General features: G+C 48.4%; 1 protein-coding gene across 1 annotated transcript in view; it reads right to left on the bottom strand.

Moving 5' to 3' along the window:
* The window catches only part of Col15a1 (collagen type XV alpha 1 chain), an 89030-nt gene that overhangs the window by 36943 nt on the left and 29129 nt on the right, over window positions 1-22958 (bottom strand). The window contains exons 3-12 of the mRNA XM_090330314.1: window positions 22258-22805; window positions 20677-20751; window positions 18862-18942; window positions 15194-15338; window positions 12556-12668; window positions 9972-10085; window positions 8488-8640; window positions 5264-5413; window positions 4472-4600; window positions 583-678 (exon numbers count right to left, since the gene is read on the bottom strand). Of these exons, the coding sequence (XP_090186440.1) occupies window positions 583-678; window positions 4472-4600; window positions 5264-5413; window positions 8488-8640; window positions 9972-10085; window positions 12556-12668; window positions 15194-15338; window positions 18862-18942; window positions 20677-20751; window positions 22258-22805 (1604 nt within the window). The remainder of the gene's footprint in view (window positions 1-582; window positions 679-4471; window positions 4601-5263; window positions 5414-8487; window positions 8641-9971; window positions 10086-12555; window positions 12669-15193; window positions 15339-18861; window positions 18943-20676; window positions 20752-22257; window positions 22806-22958) is intronic.

The raw sequence follows: 22958 nt of genomic DNA, 5'->3' as shown, positions 1-22958 counted from the left end.
GCTATGCTGGCGAAGCTTACCAGCCTAGAAGATTGACAGAGCCCAGAGCCCTTCCAGGCCTGGTCATAAGGGAGCAGCTAACTAGAGCTTCTAGCTGGGATCACAGTGGGAGGGCTGGAGATGAGTTCAGACAGTGGGGGATAGGGGGACAGAGCAACAGGGGCAGCTAGAGGAAGGAGGTACTCCCCTAGGATGATCTGCGGGGGAAGAACCCAGCCTTGGGCAGGAGACCAGGGGAGAGATGGGAGTCAATGATGGAGAAAGAACAGTTGGGAAGGGGTAGGGAGGGGTCCAGGGAAAGCCTGGTGTTCAAGTGGGAAATGCTGTACAGCAGAGAAAAGGCCAGGGAATTCTTTAACGAACAAGTGAAGGTCAGTGGGCCAAGTGGATTGAAGAAGGGGCTCTGAGTTCAAGTTCAGACTCTGCTTCACTAAAACCAAGTCAAAATTGCTCGGAGTGAAATGTTGAATACACACAGAGCAAAAGAGAGAGTAGAAGGAAGCCTGTGATCTCAGCAGCCACCCCCACCCCACCCCACCCCCATCAGTTAGAATTCAGTCAGGCTCCACCCTTCATACTCACCCTTAACAAGTCTTCACTGCCCACCACATCCTCAGAGCCCGAGCCAGCATCCAATCCCCAGCCCATGCCAGAGCCCTCAGAACCCAGGCCTGTCACCTGCAGAGAAGGAATCACCACTGAGATTCAACAGCCATTTGTTGCCAGATCACAGGGCTTGCCCATATTTCAGAGCCCTATATCTGCTGTCCTCCTGCCTTTCCTCCCTTCTCCCCCTCAGCCTCCCTGCTATCCAGCTCACAGGCAACTAGTTCTCAGCCTCTTCAAATATCCTTTCCTCCTTCCAGGCCCAATTCTACCATCCATGAAGCCCTCCATGCCTCCCATTCATTTCCTCTTCCTATGCTCCCCCAAGCTTCTGAACTTTGATCAGGTCTCAATTTGGTGCTAGGACCAACTGACTTGAAGCTAACTTCAAGTGGAGGGGTGTCTTGTCAAGCCTCCACCCTGGGGGTCCTTCTGGGAAGACCCAATCCTGAGATCATGGCCTGATCTGAAACCAGCACAAGAGCTGATACTCGTTCATCTCTGAAGATATGCAAAGATGGGAAGGACATTTGCAAAACACTTTTCTGGAACCAAATTCCTAAAGTTGTGTGCAGGATGCCACCCTTCTTCTCCCTTTTCTCTTCTCAACTCTCTTTCCCTTCCCCTTCAAAAAGATTTTCTTAGGTCTCCTATCCCAGGGCTGAGGGGTAGAACATTCACTTATTAGCACATAGGAGAACCTGGGTTCCACTTGTAGCATCAAAAGCAAAACAAAATAAAAACTGGAGAGAAAATGAGCTGTGGCTCAAGTGGTAGAGCACTATCTTTGAACAAAACAAAAAAAGTTGGAGAGCTCCCAGCTTCTGACTGGCACATGCACATGCATGCACACACGTGTACACACATACAATGCATTAAAAACTTACTAACTTCCCAGAGTTCCACATACTAACAACTGCCACCACGAGGGAAAGGGAAGCAATTTCCTCCCAGGGTTTATAAAGTCAGGACCACACAACATACTCAAGTTTGGAACTTGCTTCTTTCACGTCACATCAGATGGTGAGTGGTTGCCCCATGATTAAATAGTAATAAGAATAAGTTAATAGTTGCATAATCTTTCATTATTTGAATACGCTTTAATTTAATAAATCTATTGTTGGCTAATTCAATCTGGCTCAAATTTTTGCCATTATGGACAATATTAAGGTTAACATCCTTGTGAACAAAAATACATTATGCTTTTTTTTTATTTTACGTATTACACTTCATTAGGATGGAGTCCTAGAACAAAAAGTTTCTGGTTGTAACCAGATGGTTAATTTATTAAAATGCCATTTTGTGGTTGTTATGTATGTGGACAAAGAGTTTCCAAGAAATGCTGTCCTCAGCCCCTACAGCCATAGCTGGCTCCACCAGGCCAACTTTGAAAAGTAGAAAACTGCAAGGATACAAGGGTGACTGGCTCAGTGCAGTATCACCAACAAACCAATGGCAAACAGAAAAAGAAGAGACAGGAGACAATCAGAGATTAAAAGACAATGGAAGCTGGGAATGTGGCTTAGTGGTAGAGTGCTTGCTTAGCATACAGGAAGCACTAGGTTTGACTCCCCAGTACCACATAAACAGAAAAAGCCAGTGATGGGGCTCAGGTGGTGTAGTGTTAGCCTTGAACAAAAGAAGCTCAGGGACAGTGCCTAGGCCCTGAACTCAAGCCCCAGGACTGGCAAAAACAAAAACAAATAAACAATAAATGAAATAAATAAAAGACAGTAGAAATCTGGGTGCCAATGGCTCACACTTGAAATCCTAGCTACTTAGGAGGTTAAAACCTAAGGATCATGGTTTACAGCCAGCCTACCGGGACAATGCTTAAGTCTGTGAGACTCTTATCTTCAATTAACCATGAAAAACCACAACTAGAGCTGTGGTAGACAGCTTGCCTCAACCACAAAAGATCAGGGAGTTCTAGCCCCAGGATCGGAAACAATCAAAACAAACAAAAAATAAAAAACACAAACAACAATAACAAAAATCCATGGAGAGGCTGACCCCCAAGAGTGGAGCCTCCTGAAGCCTCCCCTTGCTTTCTGGATGGTTTTTCAGGTACCCTGTGCTCTCACAGATGAAACACAGGTGAGCAAGTTCAAGGGTTAAGGTTGCACAGACAGTAGTCCAAAAACCACACAGCCCAGGCTCTGGGTATCCATAGTGTAGGCAGGGACTCTCCCTCCCCTCCCTTGCCTAGAATGGAGATGGTCCCCTCCCACCAGAAGATGGCAGTGTGAGTGGGATCAGATCATTATGTCAATGCCACATAGATGACTTATTTCCTGCCTCCTGGGACTGACTTCCACTGAGGCAGGAGGATCTGGACTGAGGGCCTGGAGGTACTGCCTGGACACACTGACGGAGTGGAGGGTAACTCTGCAGACATGAGGCAGTATGGTGACTCCTGGGCCACTGGAAGAGGCCCTTAGGCAAGGGACACTCAAAACTCCCAGTGGGCTCTCTCCATCTCCCCCTGCAGCCCTTCTGCTTTTGGGTCAGCCAGGAGCTCTGCAGCCAATGAGTCCTGACTTTCAGACTGTGGACACCCAGGGGTTGTTAGGGAATTAAAGCATATGGCCACGCCCACAATGGGAGGCTTCCCCCCAACTACATTCATTCACCACTGATGGGTGACTTCATCGCCTCTGGGTTCCTTCCTTCCTTCCTTCTTTCCTTCCTTCCTTCTTTCTTTCTTTTTCTTTCCTCCTCTTTTTTATTTTTGGGGGGGAGGAGGGCGGTAGTGGTGTCCTGAGGCTTGAACTCTATGCCTGGGCTCTATCCCTGAGCCTCTTCGTGCTCAAGGTTAGAGCTCTAACACTTGAGCCACAGTGCCACACCCAGATTTTTCTGACTAGTTTATTAGAGATAAGAGTCTCACTGACTTTTCTGCCTGGGCTGGCTTTGAACTGTAATCCTGAGATCTCAGCCTCCTGAATAGCTAGGATTACAGGCGTGAGCCACAAGCACCCAGCTTTGGGTTTCCATTTTCTATAAGACAAAGGTGCCTGTTCTTACGTGGTGACAACCTCCAGAGTACACACCAGCAGGGTACAAAAAGCCTGTGGCCTGACTTCAAACCCTCCAGCTCTACAGACAGAAAACAAGCTCAGAGAAGCCAAAGTTTGCTCAAGGTTATGAAGCAGCAGCCCAGAATTCTGGAACCCCACTTCAGGCTTTATAGATCTCATGGATGCTCTCATTTCCTTCCACTTCTGCTGCATCTAGCTTGTGGTCTGAGTGCCATTGTCTGGCAGGAAGAACTAACTTCAACAAAAAAGAGCAACTTGGAGCAGGCACCAATGTCCCAGGCCTATAATCATAGCCACTCAGGAAGCCAGAGAATTGAGACTTGAGGTCAGCTCAGGCAGAAAAGTCTGAGGATTGCATCTTGAAGCCAGCCAGGGTAGGAAGGTAGCAGAGGAGTGGGGGGATGGGGGAGGGAGAAAAGTAGGAAGGGAGGGAGGGGGAGGGGGAGGGAAAGAGAGGGAGAGACAGAGACAGAGACAGACACACTAGGTTATATGATTTTCACTCCCCTCCCCGCTTTTTCCCCAGTCCCTGAGGATTGAACTCAAGGCCCAGGTTTCTTTTAGTCAAGGCTAGCACTCTTCCACTTGAGCCATAGCTCCATTTTGGGAGGTTCTGGTAGTTTAGTGGATATAAAAATCTCATAGACTTTCCTACCTGGGTTGGTTTTGAACTGTGATCTCAGGTTTCTGCCCCCTGGGTAACTAGATGATTTTTACTTTGTGCTTTTCCTTCCCTACTCACAGACTCCTCCAGTGTTCCCAGAGGCCATTCTCACCCGTATAAGAGCTGCCAGTCAAGAGTTTCACACCTCTAGGCCACTTACCACAGTGACTTGTCTCTCAGGAGCCACGGTGGGAGTGGGGAGCAGTGGCCCAGTGAGGGGGATGTCACCAGACCCCTCTTCCTCAGTCTTCTCTATAGAAGGTGCTGCCATGTGGCCATCAGCAGGTGCCTGAAAAGGAGACCCACAGGAGGAGCCATGAGGCAGTGGGAGCTATGGGGCATGTCATTCCCATGATGCCAACCTAGTGTCAAAACACTTTTCTTGGGCCAGTCCTGGGACTTGAACTCAGGGCCTAAGCACAGAGTTTTGTTTTGTTTTTTTCTGCTCCAGACTAGTGCTCTACTACTATAACCACAACTCCACTTTGGCTTTTTGGTGGTTAATTAAAGTTAAGAGTCTCACAGACTTGCCTCTCCAAATGGGTGCCAAACTACCATGCTCAGATGCCATGCTCAGCCTGAGTAGCCAGGATTACAGGTATGAACCACCACCCGCCAGCTCAAAACACTTTTTTACCTAGCATCACCCCCAGCACACGGGAAAAGTACAATCTGTAACCTGTAGAAATCCATCCCCTCTGAGCTCTGCTCTTAGACACCCTACCCCATCACCTCTGGGTCACTCATTTCCCAGGAATTTCTTAGACAAAGTGAGTGGCAGCAGGTTGGGGACAACACCCAATGTCTGACCATCTTCTGTCATGCTTCATTCCCAGCTGACCCCTTGCAATCAAGGTGTGTGATGCCTCTGAGGAGGCTGACACTGGCTCTGCTCCTAGGATGCTTACCTCTCTCTCCCCTGAGCCTCTAGAGGGTGCTAGCTGACACTTACAGAGGTGATGACTTGTGCAGGGGTAGGTGGGAGTGTGAAAGCAGCCAGATCAGCTGTGGGGGCCCCACTAGCTTCTTCTTCCTCCACGGTGCTGATCAGTACTTCTGGTGTCGCTGTAGCTGTGGTTAAACCTTCTTCACCACCTGGACCCTGGAACAAAAACCAGCATAAGGAATGGTGCCACAGGATGCATGCCCAGCTTCGGTGGGTATACCTGTGGCTGCAGGGACATTCAGGGGCCACAGCTAACAGGCAAGTCCTTCACTTCCTTCCTTTTGCTCACTGAATGGTAACTTGCCTTAACCCACAGACCTCCAGGGCTCTGCATCAGATGCACTTCTCAGGGCACCCTCAGCTCAACTCTGGAGGCCCTGTGGCATGGCTCTGCCTGGAGCTTATCTGGTCATAGTTGGCTTACTTCTTGTAATTGGGGGTCTTCTTATCTCTATAGGTAACTCTAGCTCACTCTAGTTCTACTTTCTATTCATTTAAGACTTGGTGGAACTGGGACATGAGCTTTAGTTTCTCAGTATAAGTGTTGCATTCAAAGAAGAAAACAGAGAGTTAGGTGTGGTGACACATCTCTAATTCCAGCACTTAGGCAGATCATGAATTTGAGGCCAGTCTGAGTTACATAGTAAGATTCTATCTACCACTTGAGTCACAGAGCCACTTCTGGTTTTCTGGTGGTTAACTGAAGAGTTTCCCAGACTTTCATGCAGGGACTGGCTTTGAACCATGATCCTGAGATCTCAGCCTCCTAAGTAGCTAGGATTACAGGTGTGAGCCACCAGCACCAGGCTAAGATTCTATCTTTACAAAGGTAAAATACACTCTTAGGAGAGGAACACAAGACCTACTGCCTATGTGCATCTGATTATATGAAATAATAGTTATAGGGGCTGGGAGTTTGGCCTAGTGATAGAATGCTTGCCTGGCATGCATGAAGACCTGGGTTTGATTCCTCAGTACAACATGCATAGAAAAAGCCAGAAGCAGTGCTGTGGCTCAAGTGGTAGAGCTCTAGCCTTGAGGAAAGCCCAAGGGCAGTGCTCAGATCCTGAGTTTAAGCCCCAGGACTGGCAAAAAAAAATTAAGAATAAAATAATATTTGTAGAAATGAACCCCAGGAAATGGAAGCAAGAGTATTTTTTCTATGTTGCTGTTTTGTTTCATTTTCTTTTTATCTTGTTTGTGACTTTCTCTGTCTTTGGGAGGACAAGGGGAAGCACAGAAATGGAGGGACAAATGATGAACAAGTGAAGCACTGGTCCTCACTAGATACTATGTTGAAAATGAACTATACAACTTGTAGGTGGAGACCGGAGGGAAGAGCTGGATTAAGTGTAACCCCCTGAACATCCCCTTTATGATCACAATAAAAAATATTTAAAGTAAAAACAAACCAAATAGGGAAACTCCCAAAGACTACTTAGTTCTCTTAAATAATTCATGTAACTTGCCAGGTGACCAGTGGCAATGGATAGTGAGTGTCCGCCCAGCATCCTGTCCTATCCCTGCATAGATGCTGGGACACTGCCTGTCAGTGCGACCCCAACCCGTGGGATGTGTGTGGATGAGCTGGAAGGCAGAGCTGTGGAGCTGGAGGGCTGGGCCACGCTCCACAAACCCATCCCGCCACACATGTCGTGTCAGCCACTTGTCAGAACAGGAGTCTGAAAGGCCCACCCTCACTGCTAGGGAGCCAAACACTGACCAAGTTCATGATCAGACATCAACGAGTGACCGACGTCATGATCCGTGACAATGACAAGGCCTTCCAAGGACAAGGATATGGCGCCTTCACACCCAAGACGACGCCTTCCTGAGGAAGTAGCACTTGAGCTCACTCAGAAAGCTGGGAAAGAATGGAGGGGAAGGGAGTAGGAAAGGCTCTCTGCAAAGAGGCTGTCCATGGCTAGACCTCAGACAAGACGGGAAGAGGCCTTCTCAAGGACAGAAAAGTCAGAGTAGAAGGCTGGGGAGAGCAAGGCTGGCCAGACCCTGCCAGAGCGAGACCCTGCCTGAGTCCTCGGGGAGGCTGGGTCTGCAGGCCTGATGAGACACTCCCAAGCAGAGGGCTGACGCCCAGACAGGCTTTTTCTACCAATACTATGGAGGTAGGGGGTCAGGCCAAGGGGGGCAGGGTAGATAAATAAAGGGGAGAAGCAGGGAGAAAACAGTCAAGAATGCTCTGTATATTCCTCACAAGTACTAAGAAAAATTAGGAAAGGGATGGGTTGAAGGGGAGGGAAGATGTTGAAGGGATCAAGATGCATCGTATAGCCAGGTGAGACAGATCATACCTGTAATCCTAGCTACTCGGGAGGCTGAGATTTGAGGATCACGGTTCAAAGCCGGCCTGGGCACAAAAGACTGTGAGATTCACAGACATACAAAAATTGGAAATGGTGCTATGGCTCAAGTGGTAGAAACTAGCCTTGAGGAAAAGTCCAAGAACAATGATCAAGCCCTGGGTTCAAGCCCCAGGACTGGCAAAGAAAAATAAAAAGCAAGAAAGCAAGAAGAAAAGAGGGAGGGAGGGAGGAAAAGAGAGAAGGAGGGAAGGAAGGAAGGAAGGAAGGAAGGAAGGAAGGAAGGAAGGAAGGAAGGAAGGAAGGAAAAAGAAATTAAAGGGGACATCAAGACACTTTTCATAAATGGCTTTGTTGAATGGCATCTCCTTTGCACAGCTACTTAAAGATAATAAAAATATTCAAAAAAATACCAACAGGACTTGCTACCTAATGAGATGTAGGACATAAGGAAGAGGAAAAGAAATTCTGCATCAGCAGCTGGAGCTGTCCTATTCATTTGAGGTGGGATCAGGCAGGGGTGTGACCTCATTGAATGTACTAAATGAATATCTATGATAAGGACATATAGGGAGTGAGTGTCCCAGCACTTCCAAGGTGCTTATATCCAGCCTCAAAGCTGAGAAGGCTTGGGTTCATGCTCTATCTGCTAAGCCCCACTCCTCCCTAACAGCTCATTAAGACTCCACCATCTCTTCTCACTCACAGGACTCCACCCATCACCTGGCTTCTGGCCAACCACATCCGGTCCCTATCCCTCTCACCTTGCCTGCAGGGTGAGAGCCACCCACTCGCCCCTGGCTAGCATGTGTCAGAGTTGCCCCTCTCCAGAAAAGCAGGCTCCTCTGGCTTGCTGAGTGCGTGCCTCACATTCTGAAAAGGCTGCTCCCGGCACATCCTGCTTCTTACCACAGTGGTCCCTTCCTCCAGGCTCAGGGTGGTCTCGGCCAGAGCCAGTGCTCCTGTAGGCATGCTGCCGGCCCCTGCTCCCCCCTCAGTGCTGATGGGTGCCTCCACCCCGCCTGCTGCTGTTGTTGCTGAGCCTTCTTCATTCTCTGGATCCTGAAGAGAAAGACACCCCCACAGTCTACATCAGCAGACCTGTGGCTCAGAGCCACTGGGCTGAGGCAAGAGGGTACCAGACCAGCCAGGCCCTCTTGTACTGTACCCCATCCCTCTTGTACCCTCCATGCACACCCCAGATTGGCCCTCTGTGCAGCATCAGTGCAGAACCCGAGCCCTTGCAAATCCTCACCAGCTGCTTCCTGCCACCCTCCGCTGTCCCTTCCAACCTCCAACCTCAGTACACCACTCCTCAGTGTGAAGCCTCTCCCCACCCCACCCCATCCACCATGCCCAGACTCCAGAGCTTTCTCCTGCTCTCTCTAACCTGGTGTCACCTGGCTGTCAGCTGGTCAACATCCCCAAACTGCTCTCACTGATGTCAGCCAGTCACACTGACAGTCAATGTACACTTCTCAGTCACCAGGACTGGGTGCAGGATTTGGTATCATCAACCTCACCCCAGATCCCTTGATACTCACAGCTCACCCCACCCCAATACAGCATCCAATCCTCCCCCTGCATCTGGCTGACTCCCCCGTTCCTCTCCCTCAGAAGTCAAGGGGATCTTTCAAGAATTTCAGTCCGAGTACAATCTTTTTATTTCCTGTCCTTCCGTGGTCCTTCCCCTTTGCTGACTCCTCTTGACCCTCTCAGTAGGGCACTAATAGTCTCCGAAGTCTCTTCTGCCCCAGCTCCCCAACCCCAGGCTCACAGCTGACCCGGTGGAGTAGTGCACATCTTCATTCCTTTTGAGTTGCTCCCGTTGGCACCCTTCATGGAATACCACCCACTTCCACCTGCCTAGGTACTCGATCCCAAGAACCCCAAGGCTGGGGTTCTTGCCCCACCTTTAGTGCCCATACTGGGGCTTGAACTCAGGCCTGAATGCTTGCTGTCCCTTAAATTATTTTGCTCCTAAGACACAGCTCCACTTCCAACATTTTGTTAGTGAAATGGAGATAAGAGTCCCATAGACTATCCTGCCTGGGCTAGCTTCAAACTGTAACCTCAGATCTCAGCCTCTTGAGTCTCTGGGATTACAGGTGTAAGCCACGGGAGCACAGTGCTCCTAATCATCGGAAGTGGCATCTCCTGTTGCCCCTCTAACAGCAGTTCATATCTTCTGGAACTGAGGCAATCCATCACACTGCAAATGCAGCGTGCGGCCAATGTCTGCAGAACAAGCAATCTATGCCTCAGCCAGTTGCTCAGTGCCCATCCACTCATCCCTGAAGTGCTGTAGAAGATGAGGAAGGCCAGAGTCCACTTCCATCGGAGGTGATCCAGCCCTGGGACAGGTGAAGCAGAGCATGCCTTGAGTGACTTACTGGACTAGCCACTTCTCCCAAGTTCTGGGTAGACATGGCCAGGGTAGGAGTCCCAGTTGCCTGAGCATGGGTGACGGGCACGGTAGCTTCCCTTTCTGTGGTGGCTGTTGACTCCTGGAAAGGAGGACATCACAAGAGACTCAGTCACTCAGCCCTCGGCCCTTTGTCTGCCACTGGAGAGGATGGAGCACTGGAAGTCCCCGCACCCTGCATGTCCACAGCTCCTTAACCGCAAGTACATCATGTTCATGATGTCACCCCAGGCCCACATTAGTCTCTGGTCACAGAATCCAGGATTGGGAGAGGTGGCAGCACAGGAGCCTGTGGGCCATGTCTGATTCTGGTCACTGCTTCCACCCCACCCCCAGCCAGCCCATTCTAGCTCCTCACATTCTGTCTGGACAGAGGAGTGGCCTGCACCCTCTCCTCCACACCTCGCCACACATGCGGACAATGTCTTTGCCCTCCTAATGCTTTAAAGATATGAAGACAACACTTGTCTTCTTCAGCCTCTGCTAGCTCCAACATGTTTGCTTTTTCCTTCCTTTGTGACTCAGTTTCCCCTTGGGAATGCACAGGCAGATTCTCCAAAGGTTACAGAGAAAACTGGCAACTGGTATCACTAAACCATGTTTATCCCTATCTTCCAGTTTTTAATTTAATTATTCAATTTTTAAAAGTAGTTCCTAAGTCAGGTACTAGCGGTCACACCTATGATCCTAGCTATTTGGGAGGTTGAGATGAGGAGGAGGAGGATTCAAAGATGCTACCTTGGGATATTAAATAAGACTCTCACTTACACATGCCCCCAAGGGGCAAGTAGAATTTCCCAGACACTGCTAACTTCCACGTGATAAAGGACATGGCTAGCTGCTTAAGAGCCAGGAAGAGACAGGGCACTGGCTGTAGTCCACTCCTGGGCATTATAGAAACCCTACAGGATTCACTGTGGCTGGAGCGCTGAGAGAAGAACTCCTCTGCAGAAAATCTCCAGTGTGTTATGCCTTTCCAACTCCCTACCCAGCACTACACACCATCTGTGAACTGCTATGAATTCCTCAGGATTCAAGATACAAGGACTGCCCTATGATTCTCCTCACAGGAAGAACAAAGACAGAAGCTGGGCCATCCAGGTCGAAGAAGAGAGAGAAGAGTGGGAAGAGAGCCCTCGAAAGTTGTTTAACTGGGAATCCACAACGTCTAACCCCTCCAAGGGGGACTGGCTAAATCCATCTTGAAGTGAACTTAGCCCAAAGGCCCACCCAGAGAATCTGCAGCTGCCTGCATATGTTAGACACACACACACATACACACACACACACACACACACACACACACACACACACACACACACAAAAAAAAAAAAAAAACCTTGTTTGGCCAGTACTGGGGTTTGAACTCAAGACCTCATGCTTTCCAAGCCAGCACTCTACCACTTGAGCTATGTCTCCTTTCACTTATTTATATGGGTTCTTTCTAACGTAGGGTTTTGTTTTCTATTCAGCAAGCCTGGTCTATGACCCTCCTTGTGCTTCGCCATGTCACAGGGCATGACAGATGCACACCACTGCATCCAGCCATAGTGTTTCCCCCATAACTGAGATAATAGGCATCTATGCTACCAATGCCAGCCACTAGCTGAGATGGAGTCTCATAAACTTTTACACCAGGCTGGCCTTGAACGATGAGGCTCTATGTAACAGCACAGACACACGTGCAGTTAAAGGCTCGGTCTTGAAGAGGGCCCCATGGGCTGGGGGGCCTGTGGTCTACCACCAAGACAGAGTCAGTATTGGTGTGATTCAGCTAACACCTCAGGTTGTGTGTGGCGCCCAGTGAGAGTTACCAACAACTCCATGGTTTCCCTCATTTGTAATAATTAGTGCACCTCTAGAGCTCTCCTAGCAGAGGATTACAATAGCTCAAAATCTAGGAACCTAAGGTCATCTAGGATGAGACTAAATGAAAGGATCTCCAGGAAGCAAGAGCTTTATCTTGCATGATTGTTGGGTTTTTTTTTTTTTTGCCAGTCCTGGGCTTGAGCTCAGGGCCTGAGCACTGTCCTTGGACTTTCTCAAGGCTAGAACTCTACCACTTGAGCCTCAGCACCACTTCCGGCTTTTTTCTATGTATGTGGTACCGAGGAATCGAACCCGGGTCTTCATGCATGCTAGGCAAACACTTTAACCACTAGGCCAAACTCCCGGCCCCATGATTGTTGTTCTTAATGTACTATGTTATTTCTCTTCTCTCTTTTTGCCCTTTGGTCAATCTCATATTGTTATTGTATCTGACTTTGTTACCTGGTATATTGTATATACCCTTATTTGTTTATTTGAAATAGGAAAGGGAAGGGGGAAAACAAGATAAGGGGAAGGGGTGAGAGAGGAAAATGGGGACAAAAACATGAGAAGGGGTATTACTATGTGAGAAGTAATGCACCTACTACCTGGCAAATGTAACTGTAAACCCTCTATACAGTACCCAGACAATAAAAATAAATTAAAAAGAAAGTTACTATCAAGTTGGAAATAAGCAACCAAGGCCACGCTGCCTCACTAAGTGAAGTCTGTCATCCACTCACCTGCTCCCCTATGCCATCAAGGAAAGCCCCACTTCCTGAGCCCACGTCAGCAATGGCGTCACCATCCACAGGGTGATCCCTCTCGAGGGTGTCATTCAGGATTTCCCCCGACCCTAGAGAAAGAGAGTGTTTGGAAATTAGTAACAGTTCACAGCCTTGGAGAAGAGTGAAGTCTCCCTCTATTCCCTGCCTAGAACCCTGCTTTCCACCGCCTGGAAAAGTAACCATGCCATAGGCAAGTTGTTTAGCCTGAGCCTAATGATCTGCCTTTACAAATGGGATACTACGGCACTTTTTAACTGCTGGGATTGTTTTGAGGATTACTAATCAGGAGGACTTGTTTCTGCAAGCAAACTATAGGTGAAATCCCTATCCCAGTAAGCAATGAATAGACATTTTTTGTCTTTGTGGCTCTGTATTTGTAAAATCAAAAAGTACACATGAATACCTATGTGTTATCATGGTTATGTACACTTACTCGATAACTGTGCATTCACACATAGCAATTGTTAACATGTATGATACATCTGTATGTCTGTGCGACTATAGATTTGTACATCCACTTGGCCAAACCACATGGGTTAGTACTGGTTTCTTCCAGATGATAGAAGTGGAAGAAGAGAAAATTATCTTGTTGTTGTTCCTACAACTGCAAATTGATCAAATTGCTACCACATGCACTCGTTCCTTTTGCAATTAAGAAAATGGAGTCCTGCAGCAAGGAAGGAGGAAGGACATTAGCCATTGTCGTTGGGTCCCCAGTCAAATGTGTCCACAGACTCCCCTGCAGGAGGATAACTCATCCTCCCTTCGAGGACCTGACCCACCGTGGGGCTGCTGGTGGACATGGTCAGGATCTGATGCCACGTTTTCCTCAGCGTCTTCACTAGCATCCCATAGTAGGGGTCCTGCCCTGATCAGCACTTTAACACATCACATTACTATTATCCTTATTATCTTCTTACTTCCATCTGCAGAAGAATATGGTCCCACCCCCAGCCCCCACACTACACTCCTGCACACCCTATGGACAAGGCTACCAGTGCTTGCTCATGTTTTTCAAGCTGTGACCACCAGGGGGTGCTGAGAATACAGCTGCAGGTCCCAGCTCTGAATCCTGTTCCCCTAGTAGATGCTATCTGGGAAAAATAAGTATTAAGGGCTTTCCCTAGCTAGGACAAGAGGTGTGCAGGCTCTTTTCTTCCCACCATGTGGATTGTTGGCACAACATGAATTAAAGGAAGGTTTTAGCTAGCTCCAGGGTTTTCCTCTGGCCATCTGTCTACTGGATAGAGAAGAAGGTTGACCCCAAGCACAGAGGAGCTGTGCTAGGGCCTGAGTCCCAGCTCTCATTCAGATTTTTTCCCCTCGCACTAGTGCAACCCTCACCCTAGCCCTAAAGTTCTGTCACTCTTTGTCTTTTATTTCAAGATCCCAAGTCCACCTAAGAGAATAGTGTCAGCTATTCATAAACCACGGCCAGGACCACCTGGCTTTTGCTAATAGTTCTCTGTATAGGCAGCAGCCAGCAGGCAGGAATCAGAGCCTTAGGTGAGAAGCCAGGGGACCTGCTCTCCTCCTAGAGTTGCTGCTGACCTGCTAAGTGACTAGGGCGGTCCCTGTCACTTTCTGGCCATCAGCAAGCTGACTTGATCCCCTAAGAATCAGGCTGAGTGAGGGATTCTGGTGTCATACCAGACCTCCGGACAGCATGCTGTGGGTATGTCATTTATCCTTTCCAAAGCCTCAGTTTTCTGCCTAGAAAATAGTGGCAGATAACTAGGACGGTTGTTGTTGAGATTGTATTCAGTTAGCCACAATGATTATTACAAGCTTCTTTGTAAAACTCCGGAAGAAGTGGGATCTGAACGTTAAAAACTCAGGTCTGTGAGATCCAATGCCAGTTATAGACTATGTAGTCTCAGCCAAGTTACTTTCTTCTCTGTGATTTGGTTCATCCTGTTAGGCAAGGATCCTTATAACTTCTTTCTTGACCAGGTGCTAGTGGCTCATGCCTATAATCATTGCTTCTCAGGAGGCTGAGATCTGGAGACTGTAGTTTGAAGCCCACCCAAGCAGGAAAGTCTGTGAGACTCTTATTCCCCCTGAATTACTAAAATAAATAAATAAATAGCTGGAAGTAATGCTGTGGCTCAAGTGGTAGAGCACTAGCCTTTAACAAAAGAAGTTCAGGGTGCCAGGTGCAGTGGCACACATCTGTAATCCTAGCTACTCAGGAGGCTGAGATCTGAGCATTGCAGTTCAAAGCCAGCCTGGGAACTAAAGTCCATGAGACTCTTATTTACAATGAACCACCAGAAAACTGGAAGTGACGCTGTGACTCAAGGGGTAGGGCAGTAGCCTTGAGCTGAAGAATTCAGGGACACCATTCAGGCCCTGGGTTCAAGTCCTACAACAGACTCTCCCCTCCCCCGCAAAACAAAGTTCAGGGACAGTGTTCAGGCCCTGAATTCAAGATCTAGAACTAGCTAGCACAAGTGCACATAGTGCATGTATACACACACACACACACACACTTTTTTCTTAGAGGATAAAGGCAAAGTAAGACATGAAGCTTCATCACCCGATGACCTGGCCCAGTTAGACACTCAGTAGTTACTATGAAAACACCACTTGCCTTGCTCAGGGATGCCGTGTGCATTGATGAGGCTCAAGTTGGTGTCCGGCGTCCCTTCTGGCACAGGTTCACCAGAAAGCTCCGTGTCCTCAGAGGGAGAGGAAGTTGGAGGTATGTTTAAGGGTTCAACATTTGCTTCTTTAGGCTAAAGAGAGAGAAATGAGACCCCCCCCCCAGTCAAATGATTTACTTCACAGGGGGAAAAAAAGGAAGAAAATGAAAGAAGATAATTTAGTCACAAAGTCCTAAATAAGCTCAGCACACTGAGCCCCTCAGTGGCTGTGGTATTATAAACAAAGAAAGATGGACATTCCTATGTGGTCTTCACCTTTGAAAACTTATTACTGACAGACAGTAATTACTTCTCCTCAGAGGAAGTTGCTGAGATTCAGTGAAGAGAAACAACCTGCCTAGCACAACTTTGCTGCTGGATATATAGACAGACAGACAGACAGACAGACAGACAGACAGCAGGGCTTCAAGTGAGGTCTGACTGTAAGAACTGAACCCTTAGGTTCAAATACTGAGGCTCCTAATAATAGTCAGCTGATGGGCAGAGGTTCACACTAGGCTCTGACATGAAGGAAATAACTTTCAGTGTGAGGATACAGAACTGACGCTCACCTGCCAACCCCGGAATCTTAGCAGTGAACACAGCAGATTCGTTTCTTTTTGCCTCACAAGCCTTCCACTCAACCCCTACCCCTGTCTCCTTGTGCTCAGAAAATGATGAGGTCCTTTGAATGCTGACAAACTCTTTGTCAATACAAATTTGTGGTACTCACTCCAAACCTACTGGATGACTGGGTAAGTAATCCAGACATCTTTCTTAAAGCCTCCCAATTCCTCTGTACATCACCTTTATAATAACCAAAATAAATTGTAAGACTCCCTGGCGAGGCACTGGAGACTTACAGCTGTAATCTTAGCTACTCAGGAGGCAGAGATCTGAGGATCAAAGTTTGAAGCCAGCCTAGGCAAGGAAGGTGATTAATCACCAATCTCTGATTAATCAGCAATAAGCCAATAATCAAGCTGTAGCTCAAGTGGTAGAGCACCAGCCTTGAACAAGAAAGTTAAGTGACAGAGTTCAAGGTCCAGTACTGGCACAAGCATAAGAAAGACTTCCCTTCTTCCCCTTTACCCTTAGGCATAAGCAATTTGGATCTCCAAACAGAGCTGAGAACCAAGGGATGTTAATGCTAACTAAGTTGGCAGGCTGGGAAAGGCTGAGCATGAGGAAGTGAGATTTAGTCCAAGAAAGAAGCCAGACAGAGAAGGGAAGGGACTGACACCCAGAGGGATGTGCCCTGTCCTAAAAGGATGGCTACTGAAAACCCTTGCTTAAAAGAACCACAGAATTCTTCCAGGAGGTGATAAAGCAGAAATCCTCAGTTCAGGATAGTGTGCCAGAGAGCATGCTGGTTCTGGAGCCCAAGATTTGGCTCTGCCACCTTCAGGCTGTGAGGCCTGGTTAGGGTCTCGCTGCTCTTTGTAAAACAGATTCCAGGACATCTTTCAAGCCTAGCATTTGGCAGTGTAGGAACCACATCTCAGCAGAGGAGGGGCTCAGGCAGAAGGGACACGAAAGATCAGGGCAGATAGGAAGATCAGGACAGCAGCTCCAGGACTTCCAGGCCAGTAACCTCAGCCTGCAGGAGTCAGTGACCCCTCTCAGTGACAGAGGGTAGTTGCAGGGTTTGACACAACCACTTGTCCAGCCACTAGACAACCAAGAAGCAGGTTGCAGAAGAGGGTGCCAAAAAAAAAAAAAAAAGAATAAGATATCAGTCGGGCACTGGTGGCTCACACCTGTAATTCTAGGTAGGCTGAGATCTAAGGATCATGGTTCGAAGCCAGCCAGGGCAGGAAAATCTATGAGACTCTTACCTCCAATAAAACTACCAGGAAACAAACAAACAAAAAGCCAGAGCCAGGCGCTGGTGGCTCACACCAATAATCCTAGCCATTCAAGAGGCTAAAGATTGAAGGATCATGGTTCAAAACCAGCTCAGGTATGAAAGAATGTGAGATTCTTATCTCCAATTAATGACCAGAAAGCTAGAAGTGGCGCTGTGGCTCAAGTGATAGAGCTAGCAGGGCCCAGGCCCAGAGTTCAAGCCCAATGATGGACCAAAAAAAAAAAAAAAAAGGGCCAGTAGAATACTAGTAGCCTTTAGGAAAAGAAGTTCAGAAACAGTGCCTAAGCCCTAAGTTCAAGCCCTAACATCCAGTACCAGAAACAAAATGAAGAATAAAATATCAGCACTACACTCACACCTCTCCTCTCCTCATCTTCAGGTGACTGCTCAGTCGTAAACAGCACAAGCACCCACCAGGGCTGCCACATGCCACAAACTATCTCAGAGTCAGTTTATTAACCCTTGGCACATGTCACAGAAAGGAAAAAGAGCAGGCCACAATGTGGACAGATGGTCCCTTGTTGAAGACCAACAGCTGGCAAGCGGCAGAATTGGGACCCATACTTGGTGACCCTCTCATCTGTATAAATTCCTTGAAAACCACCTAGAAATGTCCAGTTGGGGAATAGGCAGCCATTCACTAGCCACCTTTCCATCCTCACTTCTCCAGATCGCCACAGCCCTCTGGAACAATGTGGTCTCAGGTCTGCCTCAGCATCTGCAGCACCCTGGTTCCTGGAGAACACCCAGGCTGGGAAGCCAGCCCAGCTGGGCTTGAGTCCTGACCGTGACCACATGACTCTGGCAGCGTCACCTGGCCACATCTCTACAATGCTCTACTCCCACCTCTGTGGCTATCTTACACTTTCAAACCCTTTCTTATGCCTCTCTCAGGCCAGCCTGAGTCCTTGGCCTCCCTCTCAACTACAGACTGGTATACTGGGGAGTAACATCAGGCTCAAAATCTCAAGGAGACCCCACTCTGGCCCATAAGGAGCAGCAGAAGCCCTGAGCTCCAGCCCAGCTCCCCCAGGAGTCCTGGGCCAGTCTCTTCCCCTCTCTGGGCCTCAGCCTTCCCATCCTAGCAAGGCATGTTTCTGTATCCTTCTATATAGGGAGGGAGGTGATCTTGAAGTCCTTCGAGCACTAGCAGACAGTGCTCCCCTCCCCACGTTCCTCTTGCTCGAGGTCTATAACTTATTGCCTCCTTACGTCCATCTCCCTGCTGCCTCCCATCAGAGACAAGTTCGCATTCAGTATGGGCTCCTTGCTGTCCCCACAGCCAGACTCACAGCTTTTGGAGCCACTTCCTGTTCCTCACTACAGGGCACATTCCCAAGGGAGAAGGAAGCCTGGTAGCAGGAAGAAGGTGCTTTCCCCATAGGGCCAGGGAGGACTCACAGCTAATGTAATAATAGGTGTCATTTATGCCCCTTCCCTCAACCCCGTGCTGCCTCTTCAAACTCTCAGGACAACTTGAGGGGCCTGTTATTACCACACCATTCTGCAGAAGAGCAGCAGAAGGCCACAGAGCTGGGAAGCAGCAGAGCACACCTCTGCCTTTGGACAGCTTCCATGGCCATCCACACAGGGTGGCCCTGAGAACAGGTGTGTCAGCTCATCTGGGGGACCCTCCTGGCCAGCCCCAGAGAAGATCACAGATCTGAAAATGGACACACCCAGCCTCGGTCCTGGACACAGCCCTGAAAAGCTTCCCCATTTGCAAGGCAGCAACTCCATACTCACGGGGGCTTGAGTGTAGGTGATGGCCTCTAAGATCTCAGCCATGGTGTCGGTCTCCTGAAACCCACTGGCCTCTCCTGATGCCTGTAGTGAGACAAGCCATGCCCACACCGGGCAGGTGAGCTGATTACACAGAAGCACAGCACACATGGCTTCCGATGGAGGAACCACACGCATGCCCGTGTGCCTGAGTGCCTGCATGCAAGCGTATGTGTGTCTAAAGGTGTGCCTGAAACATGTGCAAACATATTGAGTGCACAGGTGCACATATGCCCACGTGCATGTCCATGTGGGCATATGTATGTGTGAGGGCATGCACAGACATTGTATACACACATGGATGCACATCACATATGGGTAATGCATTTACATTGTACATGTGCAAACATGTATAGGCACTATCATGTGTACAAGCAGGACATAATGTGTAATGCATTGGTATGGGCACTCATACATGTGTTCATGTGTGTATGAGTCCAAACATGCATGAATACATGTACGTGCATTTGCACATATAAAAGTGCATGTGGATGTCTGGATGAGAGACATCAGCACTAAGGAGACAAGTTCAAAACATGTTATTGGCTGTTTTATTTCTTTCCTTCCCCGTTGTAATCAATTACAGCTCCTGCAATATCACCTTCCATTTTGCCCAGGTTTCCTTGACTCTACCTGTGCAAGGCTGTCATTGAAAGCCCATCCTTCAGAACCACTGCCCCCAAACTGGATTCTTGTTCACCACCATTAGCCTCCAGGGCAGCTTCCAAGATGAGTGCTGGAACTCACCTTGTTCTAATCTATCCTTTGCTCTGAGACTTCAGTGATGTTCTTCTCACATACTAATGTTGGGCAGAAATGAATGCGTGACACCCATAGCTCCCTCCTGCTCGCTCCTTATGAATGTCATAGGCTGAGTCAAATCCCCATATCCGACCTGTGAGGGGCTTTCCAGTTGTTTTATTTGTTTTACACCTAATTAACAAGATCGACTTACAATTTGCTTAAGGGTTGACATCACTGAGAGAGAAGGAGCAACAGAAATCCTCCGGAAACTCCGCCCCGTGCTTGCAGTGGACTTTGGCACTGTGCCCTCTGTCTGCCAGTAAGGCTCTGCAGACAGCACCCTCCCTGACTGGCTTCCCGCTGTCCCTTCTTCCTGCCCCACCCCCCAGACCTGCTGAGCTGGCTCTGATTCTCCCACACACACATCTTGCATTCTGACATTAATCTCTGTTACTGCATTGTGTCTGCCAGTTCCAGTTTGTATGAGCTGCTGAGGAAGAATCAAGTCCCAGTGTATCCCTCTCACTCCAGACTCGCCCCAAGGCTGTCACCAGCCCTCAGTGAACCCCAAGGAAGGAAGAGGGCAGAGGAGACGATAGTGTCATTTTTTTCTCCCTGCCCACATGACCCCCCTCACAGAGGAACTGAGTCACTTGGCAGGCATAAAACCTACCTAAATTTAGGCTCGTTTTTATAGGAATTGACACTCATAATATCTTAGCATTTTTAACTCTGATTTTAGAATCCTGGCACCCTTCTTGGCAGCAAAGTTGGAAACCAGGCCATTGACTGCCACAGACCCAAGAGAGCCTGACACCTTATAAGACACAACCCCCACACCAAAGATGGCAGCAGGAGGCTCTTTAAAAGGTAACATAAAGCCAAAAGCCCCAAAATAGAGCTTGAAGCAGCATTGGGCAAGATGAGAGATTTTGGAGACTCCGGGATGTTGAAGATGAAGACTTAAGGGGTACCTAGCCTTTCCTGGCTGATCACTGGGGCGTTGATAGGGCTACTATGGGGTAGGAAGCTTACCGATGACTCCTGGGCTTCACACAGCTCCTCGGGTGTCCTGGGGTCTGCGTAGATGATGAGCTGTTGTATGGAGCCCTAGGAAAAGCACAAAGACAAATCACCTCTGGACCCTGCAACTAGGAGCACACACCTTGGTCTGGTAAAATAGAAACTGCAGCCACAAAAATCTTTGCTGAGCACTGTGCTCTGAGTATGGACTACCATAATTGCCTCCTGCCATACCCAAGGCCCTCTTGTGTCAGCACAGGCCTAAAGTGCATGTGACCCCCTCCCACAAAGTGTCTTTCCTCATAGTGCAAAGCTTCCCACTGCCATCCACACACATACACATACACATATACAACCGACTGTATTCCCCCCTGTAACCCCTCAACATTCTCCAGGTTTGGCAGTGCTCAACAAATAAGTTGAACTCAGGCCCACAGTCATGTGGACATCATCAAGGACGCGAAGTCCTGCCATGCTTAGTGGTTTTCCTTAGACTGGAGCATTTCTATAAAAACCCATTCTGATCATGGAGTCAACTTTCTCATTTTTTTAAGGTTTGTTTTTGTTTCAAGGCCCATTGCCCCAAAAAGTTACTTCTCACTCCAGGATTATGGATTAGTCTAACTTTATGCAAATTATACTTAAATGGAGATAACTTAAATCGCCATTCATATTAAAAAATAAAATCGTTGAAGAGTAACAAACTGGTCAGAATTTGGTGGCTTATGCTTATAATCCTAGCTACTCAGGAGCTGAGACTGGAAAACCCTGGTTTGAAGCCAGCCCTGGTAGGAAAGTCCATGACACCCTTAGCTCCAATTAACCACCAAAAAATGAGACATGACCTGGTAGCTGGCGACTCACACCTGTAATCCTAGCAACTCAGGAGGCTGAGATCTGAGGATCATGGCTCGTGGTTTGAAGCCAGCCTGGGCAGGAAAGCTTGTGAGACACTTATCTCTAATAAACTACCAAAAAGCCGGAAGTAGAGCTATGGCTCAAGTGACAGAGCATTAGCCTTGAGCACAAAAGTCCAGGGCCAGTACCCAGGCCGTTAAATACACACAAAAAGAGTAATAAGCTGTATTTCTTTAAAATAATGGATAGATTTATGGGGATATATATATATACACACACATATATATTATACAAAAACCAGAGGATTCATTTCTGTTCTAAGGAAGAAAGTGAACTTAATCATTATAACTAGGACATTGGGTTCCAGGTCTGATGTTCTTCCTACTATAGCAGGCATTTCTTGTTGAGGACACAAGAATAAAATAAGGCTGGTGCTAGTGGCTCAGCTACTTGGGAGGCCAAGAATTGGAAGACCATAGTTCAAGGCCAGCCTGAGCAGGACTCTATCTCTCATTACACGACCTATACTGGAAAGTGAATAAGATCATGGTCTAGGCACACGCCCAGGTAGGAAGGAAGACACCCAGTGCAAGAAAGGACCAGAAACATCACTTAGCCATAAAGCACCTGCTTAGCAAGTACAGTATCCTGCATTCAAATCCTAGTACAAAAAAAAATAAAATAAATAATAATCAAAACAGTTTCCTGAGCTATGGAGAAGGGATTTGAACTCACAGTGAATCTCTCCAATCCCGTGGCACCTGCATTGCCCACGAAGACCCCTGCACTGGGCTCGAAAGTCAGAGGCTGGGAGGGCCGCGGGAAAAGCACATGGCTGTGCTCATCACAGTCCACGAGGAGGGTCACTTCCTCCTCCTGGACAATCAGGGAGAAGCGGTTCCACTTGCTGGTCATCACGGGCACGGAGAAAGCAGCAGCCTCACGAGACACGTGGGAGCCAGGCTCCGTGTAGTACAGGATGATGCGCTGGCGGCCGTCCTCCACGCCTGAGAGCCGCAGGCCCAGGTAGATGACCTTCTGGAAGGCATCAGTGATGGCAAAGAGCACGCCGCCTTGGGTACTGCTGGGCTTCACCGCCGCGCTGATGGCGAAGTCCCTGAAGAAGGTGGGTGGGACGAGGGTCCTGGCTGGGCGGCCCACATTGGCACCAGGCCCAAAGCTATAGGCCGGGAAACCACCATAGCCGGTGACAAAGGACACAGAGGAGGGTAGGGGGACGCCAATGAGCTCTGTGAGGTCCAGGTGGCCCCGGAAGGGCAGCTCTGCAGGAAGAGAGAAGGATCATGCCTCAGATACACATTCCCCCACGCTTGAAAGCAACCTCGTCTCAAACTTCTTGACTCTCCCTCATATGAAATGTGAAATGGGGCTTGAACTCAGGGCCTGGGCACTGTCCCTGAGCTTTCGTGCCCAAA

Source organism: Megascapheus bottae, chromosome 3, assembly GCF_031878675.1.
Source record: "Megascapheus bottae isolate mThoBot1 chromosome 3, mThoBot2.hap1, whole genome shotgun sequence".
NCBI lineage: Eukaryota > Metazoa > Chordata > Mammalia > Rodentia > Geomyidae > Megascapheus > Megascapheus bottae.
This window is presented reverse-complemented; position numbering and strand designations above follow the sequence as displayed.